A 22,049-nucleotide genomic window follows, 5' to 3' on the forward strand; every position below is an offset into this window, starting at 1 on the left:
ATTTTGCTGCTCTTATTTTTTTCATTATTATATGTGCCCTCTTATTTACTTACTTTTTTGTTTACTTGAATGTTATGTTTGTCTGTGGACTTAAATTGGTAAAATATGTCTTGTCTTCACCGTGGGATAGTGAGAAACGTAATTTCGATCTCTTTGTATGTCTGGAACATGTGAAGAAATTGACAATAAAGCTGACTTTGACTTTGACTTTGACTTTGATAATTGTAATTTTTGCCTGAATTCTGGCAGGTGGACCGAGGACTTTAAAGTCCTGCAGAAGGAGAGAGTGCTCATGAGAGGAGTCTAAATACTGCTCCATCCATACCTGCTAGGTTGTTGGGTACGCGACTGGTGACGCGGCACTTGTTGGAGCAGAAGAGTTCCGTGATGCCATGCTGGTTGACGCCCTCCAGCATCAGCGGGGCATGCTTCTGGGTGTGACAGCGCGCGCACACGAATGCCTGCCTGCATTTCTGCGGAAAAAAAACAAAACAAAACAACAACAAAAAAATCATAAGAGTTAGTTTAAGAGCATTGCCTGTGTCAAAAATAGTGAAATAGATGCTTCTCTTTTAATGCTGTCAATATTCATTTTTAACAGAGAAGTTTGAAATCTTCAAAAACAAGGTATGTTCTAATGTCTGTATTGAAGATGGTCTTAATAAGACTTGGCGTTTGGATCAGGATCGGTGATCAGATGATGATTTATTGATGGTAAAACAATGAATAACAGAACACAGGCTAAGTCCTGAACAGTAAAACTGCACAGTCACGGTTGTTATTAGAAGCGGGCGGCCGAGTGTCCTGACAGTAGATGCTCCCCGAGTCGCTTCCTCGATCCGTCTCCGAGTCCAAACCTAAGACAAAGTCTGTTATACTAAAACATACAAACGTGAATCATGCCAACGTGGCAGGTGCCAACCATTGCACAAAACCGGCTCTTACCAGATGGAAAAAATACAAGCCCAACAACACGAGAACGCGCTGCTTTTGGTTCTTCATGAAGCAAGCCCCTCTGCGCACACACACACGCACACACACACACTGAGGCCTTGGATGTCCCTAAGCAACAGGGCAGTATGACCCTGTTGATGGTAAGGTTTTGGTACTAAACAAGGTTATATACAATGGTATGGACCTCCCCCATTGTATACTATGCACAGGAGTAACATATGAACCCATCAGAATACAGTGAGAATACCCCAGAATTCTACACTAGATAAAATAATCACTCGTTTGACTAAAACAACCATGATTTATAAAAAAGGATAATATGTAGCCTTTGTATAGATGCCAACAATGAAAATCATCTGGGAGGACATTTATGGAGGTCTGGAAACATTACTGAAAAAAGACAGAGGGATGTCATCAAGGCTAGACAATAGCTTGAAAAGTAAAACGCTAATAATAAAATGTTGAGGCCGTTTGTGCTTGCATCAACAGATGATAACCTGATTGTCAATAATTCCATCGGTATTCTTAGCTAGGATGAAAACAATATCTGTAACGCATATTCAATTTTTACTGTCTTTGGATTTAACTGAAGAGAAAGGTGTCTTCATAGCTGAGTGATGACACAGTGATTTGAAGAACATTCTAAAAAAGGTGGTGGTGCCATGGCAACATTCCAAACATTCCAAGGGACCACAATCACATTTTGACAAAGACAAGGCTGGACTTAGCAGCAGCAAGGAACAAACAGCAGATGTTTTGAAAAAACAATCAGCCATGAATGAGAGACCAAATATCATGTATTGGGTAAGAGCAATCTCCTTTGGGTCATTATAAAACTACAACAACAAATAACTAGTAAATTAGGCTAGTTCGAATTAACCTAATAAATTGTATAGCCTCAATATGATTGTACTAGAGTTTAAACTCTGCAAAATGTTGTCAATTAGGACCATTGACATGGTAAAAAAGAAAAACTAATATTAACAATATTAATTTAAAAAAAAAAAAAAAAAAAAATGTTTAAAAGTTATTTATCAGTTATCTACTGTTATTTTATGAACTTCAAAAAGTGTCTAAAAATTCATCTATTTATCTTGCATCTAGCCTAACTTACCATTTCTCCTTACAGTGTCATAGTTTGTGTGTGTGTGTGTGTGTGTGTGTGTGTGTGTGTATATATATATATATATATATATATATATATATATATATATATATATATATATATATATATATATATATATATGTGTAGGATGTATGTTAGAATTCTGGTTAAATTTTGCTTATTACTATTATTGGTATTTTTGAAGTATACTATACATTACTGTAAATTGTTAATTTCAATATTATTGTAATATTTACTGATGTCGCTTTGGAAAAAAGCTTTTGAACTATAAACATACACATTATCTATGGACTCCAGGAGGAGCTGATTGATAGTCGCTATGGCGACTCTTTATAAGAGACATAGCAATGACTTCACAATGCAATCAATGACATCATGAATAAAGTTATGCACATTCCGTGCATTCATTCATTCTGTGCAGACATTTTTTCAGGACAGGACACATTAATCATTAGTGGTATATTTGATTCAAAGACTGATTTGATTGCATTAGGACATGAATGACAAGCAAGAGAAATTGTTTAATCAGGTAAGAATTAATCTTCTAGAGAAAATATGGATAAAGTTATGACTGCTAGGACCAACTTATTGCAATGTTGTCAGCCACACTAGAGAAAAAGGCTGTGTGCTGTTAATGAGTTCACTGAAATAAAACTTTAGCTTTTCTTCCCAGGGGCCAGAAACCGCGCTGGACAAGCTCAAAAGCTACACGACCAGCCGTGAGGTTTCCATGAAGTCGTGGATCATGGAGAAGCTGGAAGAGGAGCGCCGGTTCAACCGGAGGGAGAGCGATCTCCTGAAGAGCGAGGTGCTCCACAAGCTCCAGCAGACCCAACTGTCCAGGTGGACCGCCGTGGAGACCAGCTGGAGCGCCCTGAACGAACGGGGGTCAAGCGAAGTCAGGGAGCGCCTGAGAGAGGTGGAGAGGGAGCTCGCCAACCTCCGAAATGTCCGAAGGATAGATGAGGTGGACAGGATGGCAGAGAGAATAGCCAAAATGGAGAGACAGATGGCCAAGATGGAGGAGGAGCACGCGCAAGAGAGGAAGGAGACGGCCGAACGGGAGAGCGAGAGAAAGAGGGCGATGGAGGAAGAGAAAGTGAGAGAGAGGAGGGAGTTGGAGGACGAGAGGGCAAGAGAGAGGAGGGAGATGGAGAGGCGCATCTCGCAGATGGAGGAAGAGAGAGCGAGGGAGAAGAGAGAGATGGAGAGAATGGTTCAGCAGATGGAGGAGTGGAGGGTGGAGCGAGAGAGGATGAAGCGCAGGCAGGCTGCGATGGAGAGAGTGGTGGAGGACATCGAGGCCTGGTTCAGAAAAAGGGACGACTCAGTCCTCCTGAGGACAGAGGTGGCGATCACGCAGATGGAGGACCGGTTTGATCAGATCGAGGACTCCCTTGCGTCCTTGCGCGAAGACAGCCAACTGAAAAACGAGCTGGAGACTTTTGTCTCCGACATACAGAAGCTGTACTCCAAAAAGTTCCAGGAGACCGCGGACCACATTGACAAGTCGTTCAAGAAGTTGAGTGACCGCTGCATCCTCAAAAGGACCCAAGCTATGGTCCAACAGGACCAGGGGGACCAACAACGGGAGAGGCTCTCGGTGGACAGAGGAAACGTCCACAGAGCCGAGGTGAGAGGCGGCAAGAGACGGAGAGCGAGGAGGAGGCAAGATCGAGAGGAGCACTCCCGGAGCTCCACGGAGAGGAGAGAGAGGGAGAGTCCCAGGAAATGGGCACAGGTGGAGGCCAGTGAGACCTCCAGCACCTCTAGTGCTAAAGCAGGCTGGACGTCAGATGAAGGGCCCAGCGAGACGGTGAGTGAGCTGTCGGTCATTACGGAGGGAAAGGAAAAGATTGAAAAAAGAGGATTCTTCAGCAAGCTGTTTAAGAAGAATAAAGGGAAAAAGGCATAAATCCCTTTTCTCTTTCTCATCTTCATGACGGTCTTTAATAAACTGTGTTCATCTCCTCCAATATGGTGTTTAGCAACTTTGTAATGATGTTGCATAAAAACCCATTCAACAGCATGTTGAGTCAAACACTTTTTTGCTTAATGTCTAAGTCGCGCATTCAAACCTATATCAAATGCCTACTAGTACTAGATAATATGAACACTGCGCACATATACACATCACAACACTTACAAAGGTAAGTGTACAAAGCACACAAAGATGGCTCAAGGAACATTTTCATCAAGCAAATTGACAGTCACAAATAAAAATTGCGATACCATTCTCTGTCCCAAACACCACTTCAGCTGTTCAAGTAAAGCAAGTGAAAAAGCTAATTTCACAAATACATAAACTATTCACAATATTTTTAATGCTCATGATTTATGCACACACCTAACCTGTCCATCCCTATCTATCACACAGAATGACAGTTTCAAAGTCACCCAATGCCACCTCAAAGTCACCCAATGCCACCTCAAAGTCACTTAATACTATCTTACACCAGAAGATTTTGAAAAGAGTTTTGAAACACTACAGTCTTAGACCCTCTCACATCTAAAGGCAAGTCATAGAGTTTTAAGTCACATACAGTATTCACCTTATTCAGCCCCGCCCATTTTTTAAAATTCCACGTTGTCTTTAAACTTCCGGTCGGCTAGCTACGTCTAGTTAGCTTCATTGGGATAACACAGCAGAAGAGGATAGAGAGGCTAACTTACAGAACAGCCGCTCCAAAGTAAGTTTTTTCCTAACTTCAGATAGGAAAGCTGTATAACAGAAAAGTCACCAAAATCCTAACTTTAGGATGACCCATAATATATGATGCCAGTCATCTCGATAGAGCTCTGCTATCTCAATGTATCGCAATGGATGTACTGCTCAATCGGGTCCGGAGACAATGTGGGCAAAGCTAGCGCCCCCATGTTTGCGCGCGGAATAAGGTGAATAAGGCCTTCAATAGCAGCGTAGGTCTAGTGAACAGTTCCATGCTTACTATTTTCAGCACCAAAGTGCACCAACATCTGTCTGTACAGTAACACAGCTGTCACACACCCTGCCCCATCCAGCCCTTACCTGTCTGTAGGTGAAGATACAGTCGGAGCTGCAGAACTTCTTGAGCAGGTCGTCGGCCTGCAGCAGACACAGGGTCCCCGTGGACCTGGAACAGTGATTCCCACAGGACTCGCACATGTTCACCTTCAAGTGGTGTATGATTCGGAACCGCGCAAAGCAGTGGTCGCTGCACAGCTTGTGTATGGTGCCTAAATGGTTCACCTCGTGCTCGACCTATGAAACAAAACACACACAAGGAAAAATACAAAATCAAATCCAGTGAGCTTCTCCTCTCTTTCTGAACGTCACAACAGACTCACAGAGACTAAAGCTCTGAGTGCTTTAACAGACCAATTAGCATCCTCTTTGGTGGAACATTTGATAACAAAACTTTTCAGCAGGTTCAAAGGAAGGAATCAAACACTCTCTCGGGCACTTACGATGGCCATCTTCTGGCAATTGCTGCACTTGGTGATTTCAACATCAGCGTATTTGGGGTTGGTCTTGTAAGGCGTCAAGGGTACTTTCAGTTTCTGACTCTCCATACATGTCTGGCTGCAGAAGTCCCTCATGAAGTGTCCTACCGGTGCTTTAATCAGGTCCTTCAAATTCATTATTTCCCTTTTGGAACAGATCACAAAGTGAGTTTGCTTAAAATGGTTCACAATTTACACAAAAGAATGAACATAAGAATATTTCCTATTTACCATGATTATGATGCATGTGTTCTTTAATCAATCACACATGCTTCCATTTTTTGCCGGCTATGTTAACAAAAGCCAATCCTTCACCAACATAACTTTAAAATACAAATTCACTTAATATGATAGTGAAAATATTCCGTTCCAGATCTAAATTACTCTACTTCTTTAAAGAAGTGAACATTAAACTGCCTTCTTCATTTACTCAATTTCAACAGCTTTTAAATCAACTGCTATTGAATGATAAAAACATCAACATAAATAAGTAACAACACTTCACCAGAAAGTGTACTTCACATACAGGCCTTTCAGACATTTTAAAAAGTGCATTTCTCATCTCACTGGACTATTTGGGTAGATACCCACTTGTGACAGTTGCAGCAGAACTTCTTCCGTGTGGGCTGACCAGGGGGAGAGGGCACAGCATATTGGACAGGTGGCAGGTTGATGGGCGGCGGGGGGACAGGGGGTGCGACAGGATGCGCAACGGGGGGCAGTGAGGCTCCCGTGAGGCACGGCGTGGAGCAGAAGAGCTGGTTGGAGCCTTTGCGCTGGAAGGCCGTCTGACCCCTCTGCAGCACCTTGGAGCAGCCGGAGCAGCGGATCATCAGGGCGGTGGGTTGGAGCGGAGGAATCGGTGGGGGCGCAGGCGCAGGCGCAGGGGCAGGGGCAGGTGCTGGGGCCGTCCGAGGGGGTGCCAACATCGAGGGCTGGGGCAATGGAACGGGAGCTGTGGGAGAGGGTACAAAATGAGACAGGTCATTTCCGGTCACCCAACAGACAACTTTTCCCGTCACTTAATTGCAGTCTCAAGATTTTATCCTCTGCATCTACATTTCTGTCTAGTTTAACTCTAAATCTAATGTTAGGGTCTGCAACCTCTCCCCTCTCCGGTTTGAGGTTAGATAACGTGGTCTGTCTTGACCAACGGAGCACTTTTGTGGGAAAAAATGTAAGCCATGGCAGAGGCTTTTTTTTTTAAAAAGACAGTGGGGCATACAGTACAGTATGTCAGGATATTACACATACCACTTTTTTGTTTTTAATTCAAGAATTCAGATAAAAATATAACAATCCAAAATGTTCAGACATCAGCCCCGGCTATCAAAAGACCAGTACCAGTCAGCCCCTATTCCTGACCATGTGAACATACCCCTTTTAACCCACGAATTCCCTCTTACCAGCAGAGTTGTTGGAACTTCCACTCACAGAGAACACAGCACTGATGCGAAGCTGCTCTGTGCTGCAAGACGACCCAAATTCCTGCAAACACACACAGAGTCCAGGTGATTTCCCAGAGTTCTATCACACACTGAAGGCCTGGCACTCGGCCTCCCCACCCTGCCCCACACATTCTGTTTAACCCAGCTATGTCCATAAAGAGCGAAATCCTCCAAATTCAAAACAAAACTAATTCCTTAAAGGTATACTATGCAGGTTTAGGTATTTTTGGCGAGTTTAGAGCTCCCTTTAGAGTCACGATGTATTTATATGTTACGCTGCTTTTGTAAATAGCAAACTTCTTGCGACTTATCCCCCCTGTACACAATGCAAATGCTTTTGTTGTGGAGGTGAAGGATTAACAAAAGGCAAAAACTATCTCCAAAGAGCTATATCTACTGACAAGGTAATGTTTCAGATTCTCACGAGTTTTGGCGGGTGCCACTCTTGGAAGTTGCATGGCTGGTTTTCTCGGTAGGGACTCGCTACGTCTATATGCTGTATAGCTATGCTAGGTGAACGATTCGCCTATTACAAGTTTGTTTACCATCAAATTGGCTTCATAAAGATGAAAATCTTGCATAGCGTGCCTTTAATATTCATAATTTCTCATAAATGTCAAAGAAACACTTGACATTTGTATCTCACACCCTTGTTACCACAAAGGCATTCTCTACAGTGGTATTTTGAAACATGCCAGTACAGTATCCTCTTTAGGGGAATGGGGTCACACATGTAGGCAGACTGGCAGATCAGTCACACAAGCAGAGGCGCAAGTGAGGACCAGGCGGAGCAGGTTTCATTTTAAACTCTACGACTCTCTCTCTCATTTCTGCATCTAATAAGCTAACTATTCTGTCAGATAGCTAATTGTTTAGAAAGAAATACAGTTACAGCTCCAAGCATTTTCAAGCACTTTATCCAAAATTCTAGCACTTTTCAAAATTCAAGCATTTTCAAGGAATTCAAGCACCCGTACGAACCCTGGGTCAAGGGTTATTGACCCTTGGGTATTATCCTGGGTATTATCCTGGGTATTATCCTGGGTATTATCCTGGGTATTAGACTGTGTCCACCACTAGTGTGACTGATGACGGCCCCTGGGTCAATATTAGACTGCGTCCACTACTAGTGTGACTGATGACGGCACTGAACTGACCCGCACACGTGAATGATCAACACAGCTGGCTACCTCACAGAAGTAAACACAAACAGTAAGTATCATTTAGGCTGTAAGCTGATGAGCAGTAAACAAGCAAATTAGTGAGCAGATGATATCTGTCCAAATCAACAGGTCATTTTCAGTGAACATGTTCTTGACTGCTTCATTGGTTTAGTCTTTAGCTCATTTTAGCTTCATTTTTCTTTGACATTTGATGTGCTTTCAAACAGTCTGGTAATGACACATCAACTTTTGCTTGAAATGAATTTCACATGAATTCCGACATGACTGTCGCATTGCAAAAAATGAGACCTGTCGGCTACCTGATTTAGGATCAATTGACAAGGTCAGATTCCATGTGACTTGCTGTTCACGGTCATGAAAAAATCAGATAGGTGTCACATTAACTGAAAAAAACATGGATATGCGTCTTTTGTGATCAGTGGTTACGCCTGCAGTTACCTACGTTCGATAAGCAGTGACAGCGCTTCGTAGCATCGCCCTCTGGTCTCTCAGAATCAGGCACTCACCTCGAGCTGGTCCAGCTCCTCCTTGATGCGGCTGGCGGAGGCCTGGGGCTGCAGCGCGGTGTTGTAGCCCTCGTCGATGGGCTCGTCCTTGATGCTGAGCAGGGGCAGGCTGGGGAGCAGCCCCGACTCCGGCTCCCCGACGCCCAAAGGCTCCATGGCACTGGTGGAGGGCCGCGGAGAGGAAGGCTGGACAAGAGCTGCGTTCTGAAAGTGGTTCAAGAAGGAAATTGGTGACTTTTCTTTTTTTTTTTAAAGACTTTAAAAGATTTGATCATTATTTGGCTTCCCCTCACATGTGTGTCATAAGATAAACTTGAAAAGAATTGATTCAAAAGGAATAAAAACAAAGTGGTAATATTGTGATTGTATGAGCATGTTATGACTGTGACTGTCTGAAAGTGATCCTACAGACAAAATAAAATAGTACCAAGATTTGTCAGAATGAGATAACTAATTGTTTAGTAAATTTGACATTTTCTTTTGTCCATACCTCTGTTTGGGAGAGTGCCTCTGGGCTTTCTGACTGGTGCTGGTCTTCTTCTGTAATGCAAAGTGATGGACACTAGAGATCACATTTAGTACACAACTGGAAACTGGGCTGAGCGTGGGACAGCTTTACCCACAGTACAGGTTGATCCAAGATGGTGAAAAAAAATGGGCTAATAAATGGACACATCTGAACTGTCTGCTGACAGGGACATAAAATACTGAAAGGTATTTATAATGGAGTGGCTAAATCTTAAAACCACTGGAAAAAAAGTGAAAGTATCCAAACATGAACAAAACTCATTTCTAATTCACAAAGCAACTAGGATTAAAGGAACTTCCTTCCAATCCAAACATCTAACCCTTAAGGGAAAGAGTAGGTGTGGCTACCAATTAACCAATGAGATTCACCTGCAGACTATTAGATATAAAGTTAATAGGCCTGGAAACAATTAGCCTCAAATAAGCTACCCTTATAATAACCTTCTGTCCTATCACATAGGAATCAGTGTTGTCCCTACATTCAGTTTGAGCAGACCTCATTGGTTCACATCGTGTTTATTTTAATATTTACGCTTAATTGGTTGTCTGCAGTATGATTCTACTGAATTCATTTTTTTTTTTTTACGATATGAGACACTTTTCTTAGCCACTATGCCCCATTCTCAATAGAGCGGCTTGCTGCGTCTAACCTGGAGTTGGCTCAGCTGGGAGTGTGGGTGTAGGAGAGGAGCGCATCTCATCTGCCTCCGTCCTCGCCTCTAGGCCGGCCGCCTCTGTGTGCCCGAACTTGCCCTCATCGCCGGCCATGGGGGACAGTCCTGTGTGGTGACTCAAACCTGCTCCAGCAAGGCAAGACAAGTTTCAGCTCAGATTCAGTGGTGGACATGGTAATGGTAAGAGTGCATTGTCTGAGTGAGCTAGTACCGCTGCAAATATGCTAAGATAATATGATTCAGAGAGACTAGGCTGTTAAACTATTGACATTTTTCTGTTCTTCTCTCCTACCCACATCACCCACCCAGTGGGCAGCCGTGGCCTACTGGTTAGTTCTTCGGACTTGTAACCGGAGGGTTGCCGGTTCGAACCCCGACCAGTAGGCACGGCTGAAGTGCCCTTGAGCAAGGCACCTAGACCCCTCACTGGTCCCCGAGCGCCGCTGTTGTTGCAGGCAGCTCACTGCGCCGGGATTGTGTGCTTCACCTCACTGTGTGTTTCACTAATTCACGGATTGGGATGAATGCAGAGACCAAATTTCCCTCACGGGATCAAAAGAGTGTGTATATATACTTATACTTATGTATCTACAACAGATATGACTAATGTACTTGACTACTAATGTAGTTGACATAGGGTGACATTTTCATTGTGTTGCTGTCATTCATTTGTATTGTTCCAACTTCGCATCTGCCTTTGTGTTGCTCCTGAAGTTGTTCATTTGAAATGGTTCATTTACCACTCATGGCATATGCTTTCCCTTGGGAGTTCCAAAGAATTCCCATTATTTTTGTTTCATCATTTTGTTTAGTTAATGTCAGTGTTGTGAGACTTTGCAGTTATTCAGCAAAACAGAAACATGACCTACGGCTCCCACACACAGTTGTGTTCCATCAACGCATGCCAGTGGGTGTTCCCGACGGTAGCTATGCAAATGACTTGAAGTATAACCGTAATTTGATTGGCTGCTGCCTTCTGTTGTCTGTTGGTGCAGCAAAAGTTGACCTTTTTCCACGTGAGCGACGGGAGCAACGCGACGCAACGGACCCACAATTCAGTTCGGCAACGGATGACTCATTTAAAGTGGACAGGATGCGTCTCCAGCACTGCTCTGCATGCAACTGTGTGTGGGAACCGTAACTTCTGCTTTGTGGCCCCAAGGTCTTCTCAGGTCACTAATCAGCTGCTGCAACACTAATGACAATGGACAGCACACAATGATTAGAACTTTGGCTGCATTTACACTGGCAGGCCTTGATGGACAGTTCAGATTTTTTGTCTATATTTCTTTAGGATTTTTTTAGAACTGCCTGCTTACATCTTGGGTCCTTGAGACAACCTGACCCAACCAAAATCTAAACCAAAAATGCAATCTCACACCAGAGGGATTTTGTTCACCAAAATGGAAGCAAACATGCAGACAGTGCTGCACATGCACAAAATAATACAAGCTTGCCTAATTAGGCTATTTCAGTGGCAAGTTGTTTACTTTCTATTCCGAAGTATCTTGACGTCTGCTGGTTTTATTTTATGGTGGAAAAAGAAAGCCGAGAGCCCTTATTCAAGCTTCCACCTTCATTTTCATTTTACGGCCAGTTGCGAACGTGAAGGCAACATTACGTACAATGTAAATGTGAAAAGATATAAGACTACAGGCATTTCAACTACGTGCAAGTTGAAAATGACAGGAAATGTCCAGACTGTGTAAATGTAGCCTTTAAGTCAAAGAATGATGCAAGATTGTCCATAACTAAGGGACTATTCACAAACTATTCACCTCAAAACCACACACTGTTGTGGTAATTTTCCATGAAGAGGCCTATCTGCCACTCTGCAGTAGAACTCGTTCTATTCACCTTGGTTCATGCACTCACCTGTGTGCTGCAACTTGCCCATTATGACACTTTTTGCACACACCCCAAACATAACCTGATCCTACTGGACACTGGGAAAGTGTCACTGAAACACATAGAAAGCACTTAGGAAAGCGTCCCCATAACACAAGCCGATATGATTAATTATTGGACGCCAGAGGGGTATTTCACGAAGTCAGAATTAAGACATTCAAGATAAGTGATAAAACGAGGTTTGACAGCGTTGTCTGGTCATCCTAGCTAAACTCGTTTCACTAACGCCAATCCAAGATGAGTAGGAGCAACTATGTCAAGCCAGATGTAAGTAATTCAAGATGTGTGCGCTTTCTCGTTTCTGCCCCAAAGAACTCACGGTTGGAATAGAAAAGATGCGACAATTTTGTCATTCACACAAAGTGAACACCCGCTTTTGATCTAGACTAACAATGAAGTAAAGTTGTCCGTTTTGGAATGGGGAATCATGGCTAATTCTGTAAAACCGCAGGAGTAGGCGTGGTAGACCAACTGAATGCAAATTTACGTATGCACCCACGTGTGAGTTCTTTCTTGTCTCAGCACACAATTAAGACGACGATGAACATAGTATGATATACCCGAAAACTTGCCCCTCCACTTCCAATCACCTACAGTAGGCTAGGCTTCATCAAACGTCTATCAACAAAAGAAGCAAACAACGAGTACCTAGGCCTATGTTAACAATTCTAAGGCTATCACAATTAAAATAATAACCATATGGTAGTAGGCCGACAATCTGTTTTGTTTTGTGAGCAAATATATTTAGCAAATAGTATATAAATGGAATAAAGGCCCCAGCTATGGCGCAACTGGCTGAACCAATAAGACAACATTACCATTAGAATTGACTTAGCTTGGCTGTTAGCCTGGTTGTGACGACCAGGCTAGGTGCAGAGAATAAATCCCCCTGGTAACTTATGTGCTATCTCTTTTGTGAAACCAAGTCAAGACTAAATTCATCCAGGATAAGCAAAAAATCCCAGCTTAATCCCTTATCTAGGTTTTGTGAAATACCCCTCTGGGAAAACCCACACATCCAAGTAACATTAATCAACAAAACCGTGACCTTGAGACCAACTTTTGCCATACATTATTTTTATGGTAAAAACAGCAGGAATTTGCACCAATATGATAAATTGGCTTTCTGACAAGGGCTCTGATTGGTTTGTCAACATGGCAATCGCCTGTGAAGGGGACTAACCCTGATTTCTGATTGGACATGTGACGTATAGTAAATAGGAGGCCCCTGAACCCCACTTCTAGCATAAAAGACGGAGCATCACAACTCCGAGGTCAGATCGTGCGCACCTTCTCATGGGGAACGGGTTATCTTGATTCACTCTACTGCTCAGTGGTATTTGGCTAGACTTTGTCAGGCTGTGTCCCTTTTGAGGTACTTGTGAATTAAACTTTGTGGTCAACAGCAGCTCTCTTGGATGTGGTTTTATCACAACACTCTCAAAACTGTTTTTTGTAAGCCTGGCAGCCAGGTGAACCTGCAAGCTCTTTGAATGTGCTCTGGCAGATCCGTCTGGTTTCTCTCCCATTGCAACTGGTTTCATCCCCAGTCGAAGGAACCAATCACAAGCGCTTGTGGGACTTTATACAACGACCACCATATAGGAGCACTGTTGAGGCAGTTTTGTGCTCAACCGATGGCTTGGCTGATCATGTCCGTATTAAACGACTGAAGAAACGACCACTGGAAATTATTAAACATTTAAAACCTTCACTGATAATTGGTCTGATGCTAGCCAGTCTAGTTTTATGTTTTTTTTTTTTTGGCGAGTTGAACTGCCAGCTTCATTCCTCACCTCCATCTTCCCCTACGACGGGTGCTCCTTGCTCTGTGTGGCTGTCCACTTCGGACCCCTCGTCCAGCCCGCGCTGCTCTGGCTGCTCCGGCTCTTCTCCCAGCCCAATCATCCGCGAGTCGGACCCTGTATTGGAGGTGTCGGGGTACGGCTCGCCCAGCGACGGCGCGTCCAAGTCCCAGGGGTCCTGGTCCACCCCGAACACGGGGACCCCGTCCAGTTCATCCCCATCCTCCCCCGCCATGCCTCCGCTCGCACCCTGCGTCCTCTCCTCCTCGCTCCACTCTGCGAGGGCGGAGGGTCCGGCCGTCTCTCCGTCACCCTCCCCGTCGTCTGACGCCATGTGCACATCCTCACCTGTCACAAACCCCAAAATCCTGTTCTTGCACTGGTTTGTATACACTCAAAACTCAGCAAAGAGAAAGTAGCCTAAACCTCAACTGTGAGACCTGGACATATTGAATAAAATGTTTGATTATAAGCAAATTTTTGATTATAAGCAAAAAATGCTTTCACATAAAGGCTTTAATATGCATATACTCTACAAATATTTTGTTTCTTTGAAGAAAAGTAATTTGCCTAAATAGACACTCTAGAGTCCATAATCGTGGATTATACATGTGGGTACATGAACAATGAGACAGTGAAAGAAGTCTGGATGTACCTGCAGAGACCGGTGATGGCGGTGAGTTTTCGGTAAATGCTTGTGCTACAAAGTCTCCATTCTGTAAAGACAGGGAACCATGAGATATGCAAAATCACTTAACATTCTGTGCAGAGGGAAACGGTCACTGGAATACAATACATGCACAGTATGCATATGCTGACCCTCGACCCCTTCAATCTCGTCGTACATCTATTTTCCAAAGACTACCTCTGGATATGACGCTGAGCTGACCTTCTTTGGTCGACCATGGCGAGGCCGGTTCAGAGTGGCCACCGTGCTGCAGCTCAGTTTCAGGGTGTTGCCAATTTTCTTATCCTAGGCCATCTTTATATAGAGCAACTATTTATTTTTTTCAGATTCTCAGAGGCCATGTTGAACTTCCAGTGACCAGTGTGAGAGCAATAACACCAATTTTAACACACCTGCTCCCCATTCATATCTGAGATCTTGTAACACTAACAAGTCACATGACACCAGGGAGGGAAAATGGCTAATTGGGCCCAATTTGGACATTTTCACTTAGGGGTGTAGTCACTTTTGTTGACAGCGGTTTAGACAGTAATGGCTGTGTGTTTGAGTTATTTTGAGGAGAACTTTTATACAAGCTGTACACTGACTACTTTAAATTGTAGCAAAGTGTAATTTCTTCAGTGTTGTCTCATGAAAATATATACTAAAATATTTACACAAATGTGAGGTGTACTCAGTTTTGTGAGATACTGTATGATAGACCAGAAACCTATGATCGCACACCCTGTCTAATGAGCAATATGAGCAGAGATCCTCTCCATACATAGCAGCCATTAAGGGTAACAATAGTCATTATTGTGGAAGAAAAGGTTAATGTTAACCGTGGAGAGACGCTCACCTCATCTTTGTCGGAATCCGCCATGTTTACAGTGCAGGTGACCGACTCGTACGGCTCAACAAAGTATAACGACCATTAAGAAGTGTCTTGATTGTAAGAGAACGTTCATTGAATGCATTTATCCAAATCCACTTTTACTGAAATGAGCCAAGGATGCTGACGCGCGCCCCTGGTTGCACTGTAACGTTAGCTGGAAATGTGTTAGCTAACTTGCTAGGAACAACAATACAATTATCTTTGTACCTCACTTAATAAGGAAACTGTAGAATCGATCTATATGTTGTGGCCCTGCAATAAGTGGAAACCCGTTTCGATCACTTTAAAGGCCTATGTCTGTATGTCATGCATGTTTCGCGGAGAGAATCGCGGGGCCTTTCTATCCATGGTCCACAACAGACGTCCCCGCGCGAACACAGCGGAGACAGGGTTCCCTCTATTCTTTCTCTGAGTCCCGATACGGTATCGGCCCAGTGTTGTACTGCCATCTCGCGTCTAGGAGGTAAACAACGGAACATTGTCATCATAAGATGTTACATAGCCTATTAAATATTGAATAGCCGACAGTAATGTCATTTTAACGACTGCAGAATCAGGTGTCAAAGAGTTTACATACAAGAAATGTGGTTATTATGTCACTCTGCCAGTAGCCTATAGACAAAAGAACCAGACTACAATATACAATGTATACTATATTAAAGATATATAAACAATATACAGATCTATTGAAGACATATCATACACAAATACTGTTTACAAGACAACAACTTACATTAAGTGCAATGTGACCATACAAGCAACAGTAATGTAGCATATAGGCCTAAGAATGTAGGCTACTGTATGCTATTCCGAGATGGAGCAGGTTGCAGGCTACAGGGTAGGTAGATGGATATTGCCAGCTATTCATTCATCTGCTGTTCCTGTTTCTGGTGACGTTTACAAGGTTATGTTGTGTCCAGGGCGTGAGGGATCCTCGGTGAATTTTTTTTATATATATTTTTTCTCTCTGCCCAACTCCTGGTTCTTGTGGAGGTAGTCCTGAAGGGAGGGCAGGGGAGCTTGAAGGGGAGTCGTGCCCATAGCCTACTGTTGGCTTCAATCTGTTCCTCTCCTTTTGTGACTGCTCTGAACCAGATTCTTATGGATGAAGATATTCATTGACTAATGATAAAGCTGTGGAAGACCACTATCTCAGTTGTTATAGGAAGCACATCTCTACTGGGCTGTTCAGGGCCGTCCCACCCGACGTAGTTGCCAGGTACTTGAAGCGTTTTACACCAGGTTTACTCCAGGTTATTGCATGCTCCTGGGTGAGTGTGTGTGCGCGCGCGAGCGTGTGTGTGTCAGCTCAAAACAAAAAAGTGGTTCATAGTTGGACTAAATATGTTGTGCTCTCTCACTGGTAATTTTTTATTTCCTAATCAACATGAAAGTTGAACCTAAATGAACCTAAATCAACAAAGTGAACCTAAATGTTTTTCAATGTTAATTGGTCATGAAAAATGTGCTCTGCTTTGGGCTTTGAATGAGGTGACTGAGTCTATGTAAACCGTAAAACTAAGAATAGCAGCGGCCAGACAAAACTGGTCCCCATGGCAAGCACTATTCATCTGGCTATAAAAATGTACAACTGCGTATTACAGAAGCATAGATCAGCATCGTTAGGCAAGCATAGTTCAGCTTTTTTTTAAGTTAGTTTTGTTTGTTAAGGTTTTTTTGTGTGCTGGGCGTGCAGTCATCTTGGCCTACAGAAAAGATGCATTAGGCTACTGTAACCCTTTCCGGCTTTATGCAAATCCACAATTATGCATCGTAGATCTACTAAGACCTTTTTTTTACAAGGCATAGTTCAGGAGATGGTTTTAGTGAATAACCTTTATAAACCAAATAGTTGTTCACCATTCGTTCAAAGTCGTTCGTTGCAGGTACTTTTTAGCACTACTTTTTTGTTGCCACTACATTCTAGTCATTGTGGTAGCAACACAGGGTCAAACAGTGACAACACAATTTGAACAGGAAGAGATTCACAAATGTCAGTTGATTGTCTCGATTGTGCACTAGCTACCACAATAATATCTGAAACCGATTACTGTATGAAAATACAGATCAGTGTTCGTTGGTTGTAAGTGAACAATGACCGCAGCGGCGCGCCTGGTTACAGCCGCAGGGGGTCCTGCTTCTTTATGCCGATTTCGCGGTGCCCTGGTCGGTGCAGTTCTGGGAGACTGCATCGGCGGAGAGTTCGAAGGGACTGAAGAGGTACCTTTGGATCGAGTTCTGCAGCATCTGGAAGGTTTGGAGGACGAAACTCGTGGCGATTGTGAGTTCATGGAAACAGTATTTTGGAGCAACGCTCAATTGTTTTTGTAGGCTATGTATGGGAAATTAGTCAATATACGGCGTACTGTTATGTAGGCTAGGGTACGCCTGAGAGCTCCCTTTCACTATGAAAAAAGATTACGATTTAATCTCCTGTTTTTCTTACAATGTGTAGATCGAACTAACAAGTGCAAATAGGCCTACTCAAAATCATAATCCTGATAAAATAATCACTGATGTTAACGACAAAACACACTTCAGCAGACGTTGCGTTTTGTGGTAGCCTATACCCTCTTGAGTAACGTTGTTTGGGTTGAATTCTTCTGTTTACAGGCATATTGCAGTACAGTGATGACACTGCCATGACTCGCTGCGTGGCTCATTCCCTGCTGACCAGGGCAGGGTTTGATGAGCAGGATATGGCCAGAAGGTAAAACACAATCACTGTTTGATTTATAGTAGCCCATACGTAAATCTGATGGAAATATCAGTCAGAACTCGGCACGAATAAGCCTAAGTCAATCACAGACGTAAAGTTTATCTGTAGGCCTACTATACTATGTATGTCCAACATGGAACCTTTTCAACAGCAGCAGTGTGGGCATACCAGTTCCTTACCAACTCTTTTATCACAGGCTGACTTAAGTTGGCGGGGTTTTATTTGTACGTGTCAATTCAGTTCAGTTAACAATTTAAAATAGCCTTTCTTAAAATACCCTTCATACAAAACACAATTATAGAATGTATAGATGTTCCATTGTTTTTTTCTTGTCATCCTAACAGTTACACTATTGTTTATGATTGCTCATTGGGTGTATTGGAAGTAAATATTGTGTTTGTGTGTGTGTGTGTGTAACCTATGTGTAGAATATAAGTATGTGTGTACATGTCAAGCAACCTCCTCTTTCTGTAAACCTCTGTTCCAGGTTTGCTAAGGAGTACAACTTGGCTCCTGGCCGGGGCTATGGCGCCGGCGTCATACAGGTCCTCAAGAAGCTGGCGTCTCCGCAACTCAGCGACGTCTTCCAGCCTGCACGCGCTCAGTTTGGGGGACGTGGATCCTTCGGCAATGGGGGCGCCATGAGGGCAGCGCCCTTTGCCCTCGCCTTCCGAGAGCGAGTAGACATCCAGAGGGTGAGACACACACACACACACACACACACACACACACACACACACACACACACATACATATTAGACATACATATTAGACATACCAAAGGCTATAGTGATATGACACAGTTCACCCTAGCCCTTTACCTGTTTTTTGTTCATTCATTTGATATTTCTTTTTTAAACCTAGTCTCCAAAATGACATTTTAGAAAAGGTTGGCATCCGGAGAAAATACAAATATTGTACATAAACCTGAATCGTGACTGCTTTATTTTTGTTGTGCTCTATGTATCTAAATCCAGGATTAGATTTAGGCTTTTAGTCCTGGCGAACTGACCTATAACACCTTTTAGCATGCACAAATAAAGCTACATTAAATGCATGCTTAATATTTATTACCATCTGTAATATTAGAGCATACTTCATGTTAGTTGAAGTTTCAGTTCTCAGGGAGAACTGTTTTGGGTGACCAGTTATTCTGTTTTTATTTTCATTATCAGCTAAATGTATGTTTATGTCTCTCATATTCTAAAATCAAGCATCGAACCAAAGCTACACTGTGTCTATCTGTGTAATATCTCAACCGTCTCTAATCTCAGACAAAATAAAGCAAAAAAAAATCCACAAGAAAAAGCAAAAGTGATGCCCAACACAGAACCCTTTCTTTTCAATTGACTGAAACATCTTAACCTTCTTGAAACATCTTAACCTTAACCACCTCCTCCTCCCCCTCCCTCTGTTGTCTGTTGTCTCCTGTCTGTGCTGCCGTGGCAGTATGCTCGTCTAGGGGCCATGCTGACCCACTCCTGCTCTCTGGGGTACAACGGAGCCATCCTCCAGGCTCTGGCTGTGCACCTGTCCCTGCAGGGGGCGCTAGCACTCCCCCAGGACTTCCTCAACACACTCATCACTGAGATGGAGGAGCTGGAGAAGGATGAGTCGACCCGCAGTGACGCCAGAGTGTGAGTGTGATCTACGGTTTTGTGCAGTTACACTCAAGGGACCTTGACCTGTGATCTTTCCAAAAGTGTTGATTATAAGTATATATACTCTTTTGATCCCTGCATTTATCCCAATCCGTGAATCACACTCAGCACACAGTGAAGTGAAGCACACACTGCTCGGGGGGCAGTGAGGGGTTAGGTGCCTTCCTCAAGGGCACTTCAGACGTGCCTACTGGTCGAGGTTCGAAACGGCAACCCTCCGGTTACAAGTCCGAATCGCTAACCAGTAGGCCACGGCTGCCCCAATTGTACTGTATGTCTGAGGGGTAGCTAAACCATATTGCAGATATAATAAAAAACACTATAATCAACTGTTCTACTCAAACTATACCTAAATTAAGATGGATTCGTAGAGTAAATTCTGATTAGGCTTTTGGTGAAGGTCATGAATGTAAGTGACACATGTGTCTTGTTTCAGGCTGAATGAATCGGAGTTTCCATTTTGTGCTCGTTTGCATCGGGTGAAAGAGTTAATGGAGAGGAACAAAGTGAGCATCGAGGAGGTCATCTCTGAACTCGGTCAGTAAAGCAGCAGAGTGAAGGCCAAATCAAGGGTTAATCCAGCATCATATCTGGGTGGTGGGATTATGGCTCTGGTGAGATTATGCCAGTGCTATATTAGTCATAATGCACAGCCTTATGCTAAATCCACTTCCTCAACAACACACGTACAGTAGGTGTGAGAAGAGACAGTCCAGACTGTTCAGTTTAAAGAAATTTAAAGGCAAATTGAATTCCTTATAAAAGGGACAAGATATGAGTGCATGATATTCTTTGGCCTGATAATGGTTTGCCTGTTGGGGACTGCTCCAGTTGCCAAGTATTAGTCAAATCAAGAGATTGTCATTTTTTATATATTAGTATCATGTATAGCCCCCTGTCAGATTATCTATATGCTACAGCAGCCGTTAATGTCACAGTAATGTGTCAATAGATTGTAAGTAAACCTCTGACCGGTCCCTCTTCCATCTCTGTGGTCAGGAAACGGTATTGCTGCCCTCCACTCTGTCCCCACGGCCATCTTCTGCGTGCTTCACTGCCTGGAGCCCCGCGAGGGCCTCCCCGAGAAGTATGGTGGCCTGGAGAGGACACTGGCCTACAGCCTGGCCCTGGGAGGCGACACGGACACCATTGCGTGCATGGCGGGCGCCATCGCCGGGGCGCACTACGGGATCGAGGCCATCCCGCAGGCGTGGCAGCGGTGCTGCGAGGGCTCGGAGGAGGCCGACATGCTGGCACAGAGACTGCACAGCATGTACCACAGGGCGCCCCCCGAAGGCGACGCAGGGTTACTGGGCTCCGGCAACAGCCAGATGCACTCGCGCAGTGGTGGCAGCTCGGAGCCTCAACCCCCAGAGTGAACAGGGATACTCCAAATACACATGCGCAGTATGAACACACACACACACACACACACACACACACACACACACGACGAACACAAACATCTCCTTGCAGAGTGACTGTTTGGACAGTGATTCACTTTACATTTATATGTATACATTCAGACCTTATCTAAGGACCCAAATGTGCGCACACAGACACACACACACACACATACATACAAAACACACATACATACAAAACAAAGATGTCCCCCTGTTTATGCAAAGTGTTTGAACACCAACACGCATGCGCACACATACACATACGCCAACAAACCTCAATTAACATACACAAGAACAACATGACATGCTACACACCACACATGTACAACATAGGCACATGACACATTCTGGACAATGCAGAGTTACACCCAACGGCCCAACCGTTTAACATCCGCAGAACCTCCGGTCTTACACGTATGTCTGAAAGCCCTAACTGATACTCAAACATTTCTTATGCAAGTTACACACACACACACACACACACACACACACACAGGGTGGGGATAACCAGCTAACCATGCCGCACACACACAAACACCTTATTTTTGCACTACACTGATTTTGTGCAAATGCCTCTGACATTCAAATTAAAACTTTTGATGTGAAGCTGTTGTTATTATTGTGTATGCCCAGAGAAAATTTACAATAAAATAAAGATAATTAAATTATCTGCAAATATGTTGTTATACCTGTGTGATTATTTCTAAAATATTATTATTTCTGCACCCTACAGCTCTCTTATAAATTCTATGCAGGTGTTGGGTGTGTCAAGCACTTGTGCTACAGTGTCTAAAAAGCTAGCCATTTGAACACCTACACAAGCATATCCCACCATCCAATCCTTGCAAGTCCCTGAAAAGGAAGTTGTAGTAGTAGAAGAAATGTAACTGCTGGACCTACATTTGAGCACTTTGCAATGTGAGATGTTATAACTATTGGACCCTTATTCGTGCAGTTGACAAACGACACCAGTGTGTGCACCAGCGTGAATGAAACACATGACACAACACATTCTGGACAATGCAGAGTTACACTGATACTCAGACATTTCTTATGCAAGTTAGACACACACACATTCATGCAGT

At 43.5% G+C, this 22,049-nt stretch overlaps 3 protein-coding genes across 8 annotated transcripts in view; 2 read left to right on the forward strand and 1 right to left on the reverse strand.

The window, feature by feature from the left end:
• The window catches only part of si:ch211-266o15.1 (zinc finger MYM-type protein 4), a 40,983-nt gene extending 25,424 nt beyond the window's left edge, over positions 1-15,559 (reverse strand). Inside the window, exons 1-11 of one of the 3 annotated variants that reach the window (XM_042072386.1) lie at positions 15,143-15,559; positions 14,272-14,332; positions 13,608-13,964; positions 9,880-10,026; positions 9,192-9,241; positions 8,702-8,905; positions 6,970-7,051; positions 6,155-6,518; positions 5,528-5,708; positions 5,109-5,321; positions 326-473 (exon numbers count right to left, since the gene is read on the reverse strand). In XM_042072386.1, the coding sequence (XP_041928320.1) occupies positions 326-473; positions 5,109-5,321; positions 5,528-5,708; positions 6,155-6,518; positions 6,970-7,051; positions 8,702-8,905; positions 9,192-9,241; positions 9,880-10,026; positions 13,608-13,964; positions 14,272-14,332; positions 15,143-15,166 (1,831 nt within the window). In that variant the 5' untranslated portion in view covers positions 15,167-15,559. Of the gene's footprint in view, positions 1-325; positions 474-5,108; positions 5,322-5,527; positions 5,709-6,154; positions 6,519-6,969; positions 7,052-8,701; positions 8,906-9,191; positions 9,264-9,295; positions 9,553-9,879; positions 10,027-13,607; positions 13,965-14,271; positions 14,333-15,142 lie in introns of those variants that run through there. The other 2 variants (XM_042072387.1, XM_042072388.1) reach the window with 2 other exon arrangements.
• On the forward strand, positions 1,459-4,050 carry LOC121693190 (trichohyalin-like). 4 transcript variants are annotated; one of them, XM_042072470.1, is made up of 3 exons: positions 1,459-1,758; positions 2,502-2,609; positions 2,741-4,050. In XM_042072470.1, the coding sequence occupies exons 2-3, from the start codon at positions 2,581-2,583 to the stop codon at positions 3,993-3,995; spliced, it is 1,284 nt and encodes a 427-aa protein (XP_041928404.1). In that variant the 5' UTR covers positions 1,459-1,758; positions 2,502-2,580; the 3' UTR covers positions 3,996-4,050. The 4 variants fall into 4 exon arrangements, with proteins under 4 accessions (XP_041928404.1, XP_041928406.1, XP_041928405.1 ...); XM_042072472.1 differs by having other exon boundaries at positions 2,555-2,609; positions 2,754-4,050; XM_042072471.1 differs by having other exon boundaries at positions 1,460-1,758; positions 2,754-4,050.
• A 1,531-nt stretch (positions 15,560-17,090) lies between the features above and the next one.
• Positions 17,091-21,640, forward strand: adprs (ADP-ribosylserine hydrolase). Its single transcript, XM_042072477.1, has 6 exons — positions 17,091-17,459; positions 17,792-17,888; positions 18,385-18,592; positions 19,347-19,534; positions 19,995-20,095; positions 20,558-21,640. The coding sequence occupies exons 1-6, from the start codon at positions 17,273-17,275 to the stop codon at positions 20,935-20,937; spliced, it is 1,161 nt and encodes a 386-aa protein (XP_041928411.1). The 5' UTR covers positions 17,091-17,272; the 3' UTR covers positions 20,938-21,640.
• The last annotated feature ends 409 nt before the right edge of the window (positions 21,641-22,049 follow it).

This window comes from Alosa sapidissima, chromosome 19 (genome assembly GCF_018492685.1).
Source record: "Alosa sapidissima isolate fAloSap1 chromosome 19, fAloSap1.pri, whole genome shotgun sequence".
NCBI lineage: Eukaryota > Metazoa > Chordata > Actinopteri > Clupeiformes > Clupeidae > Alosa > Alosa sapidissima.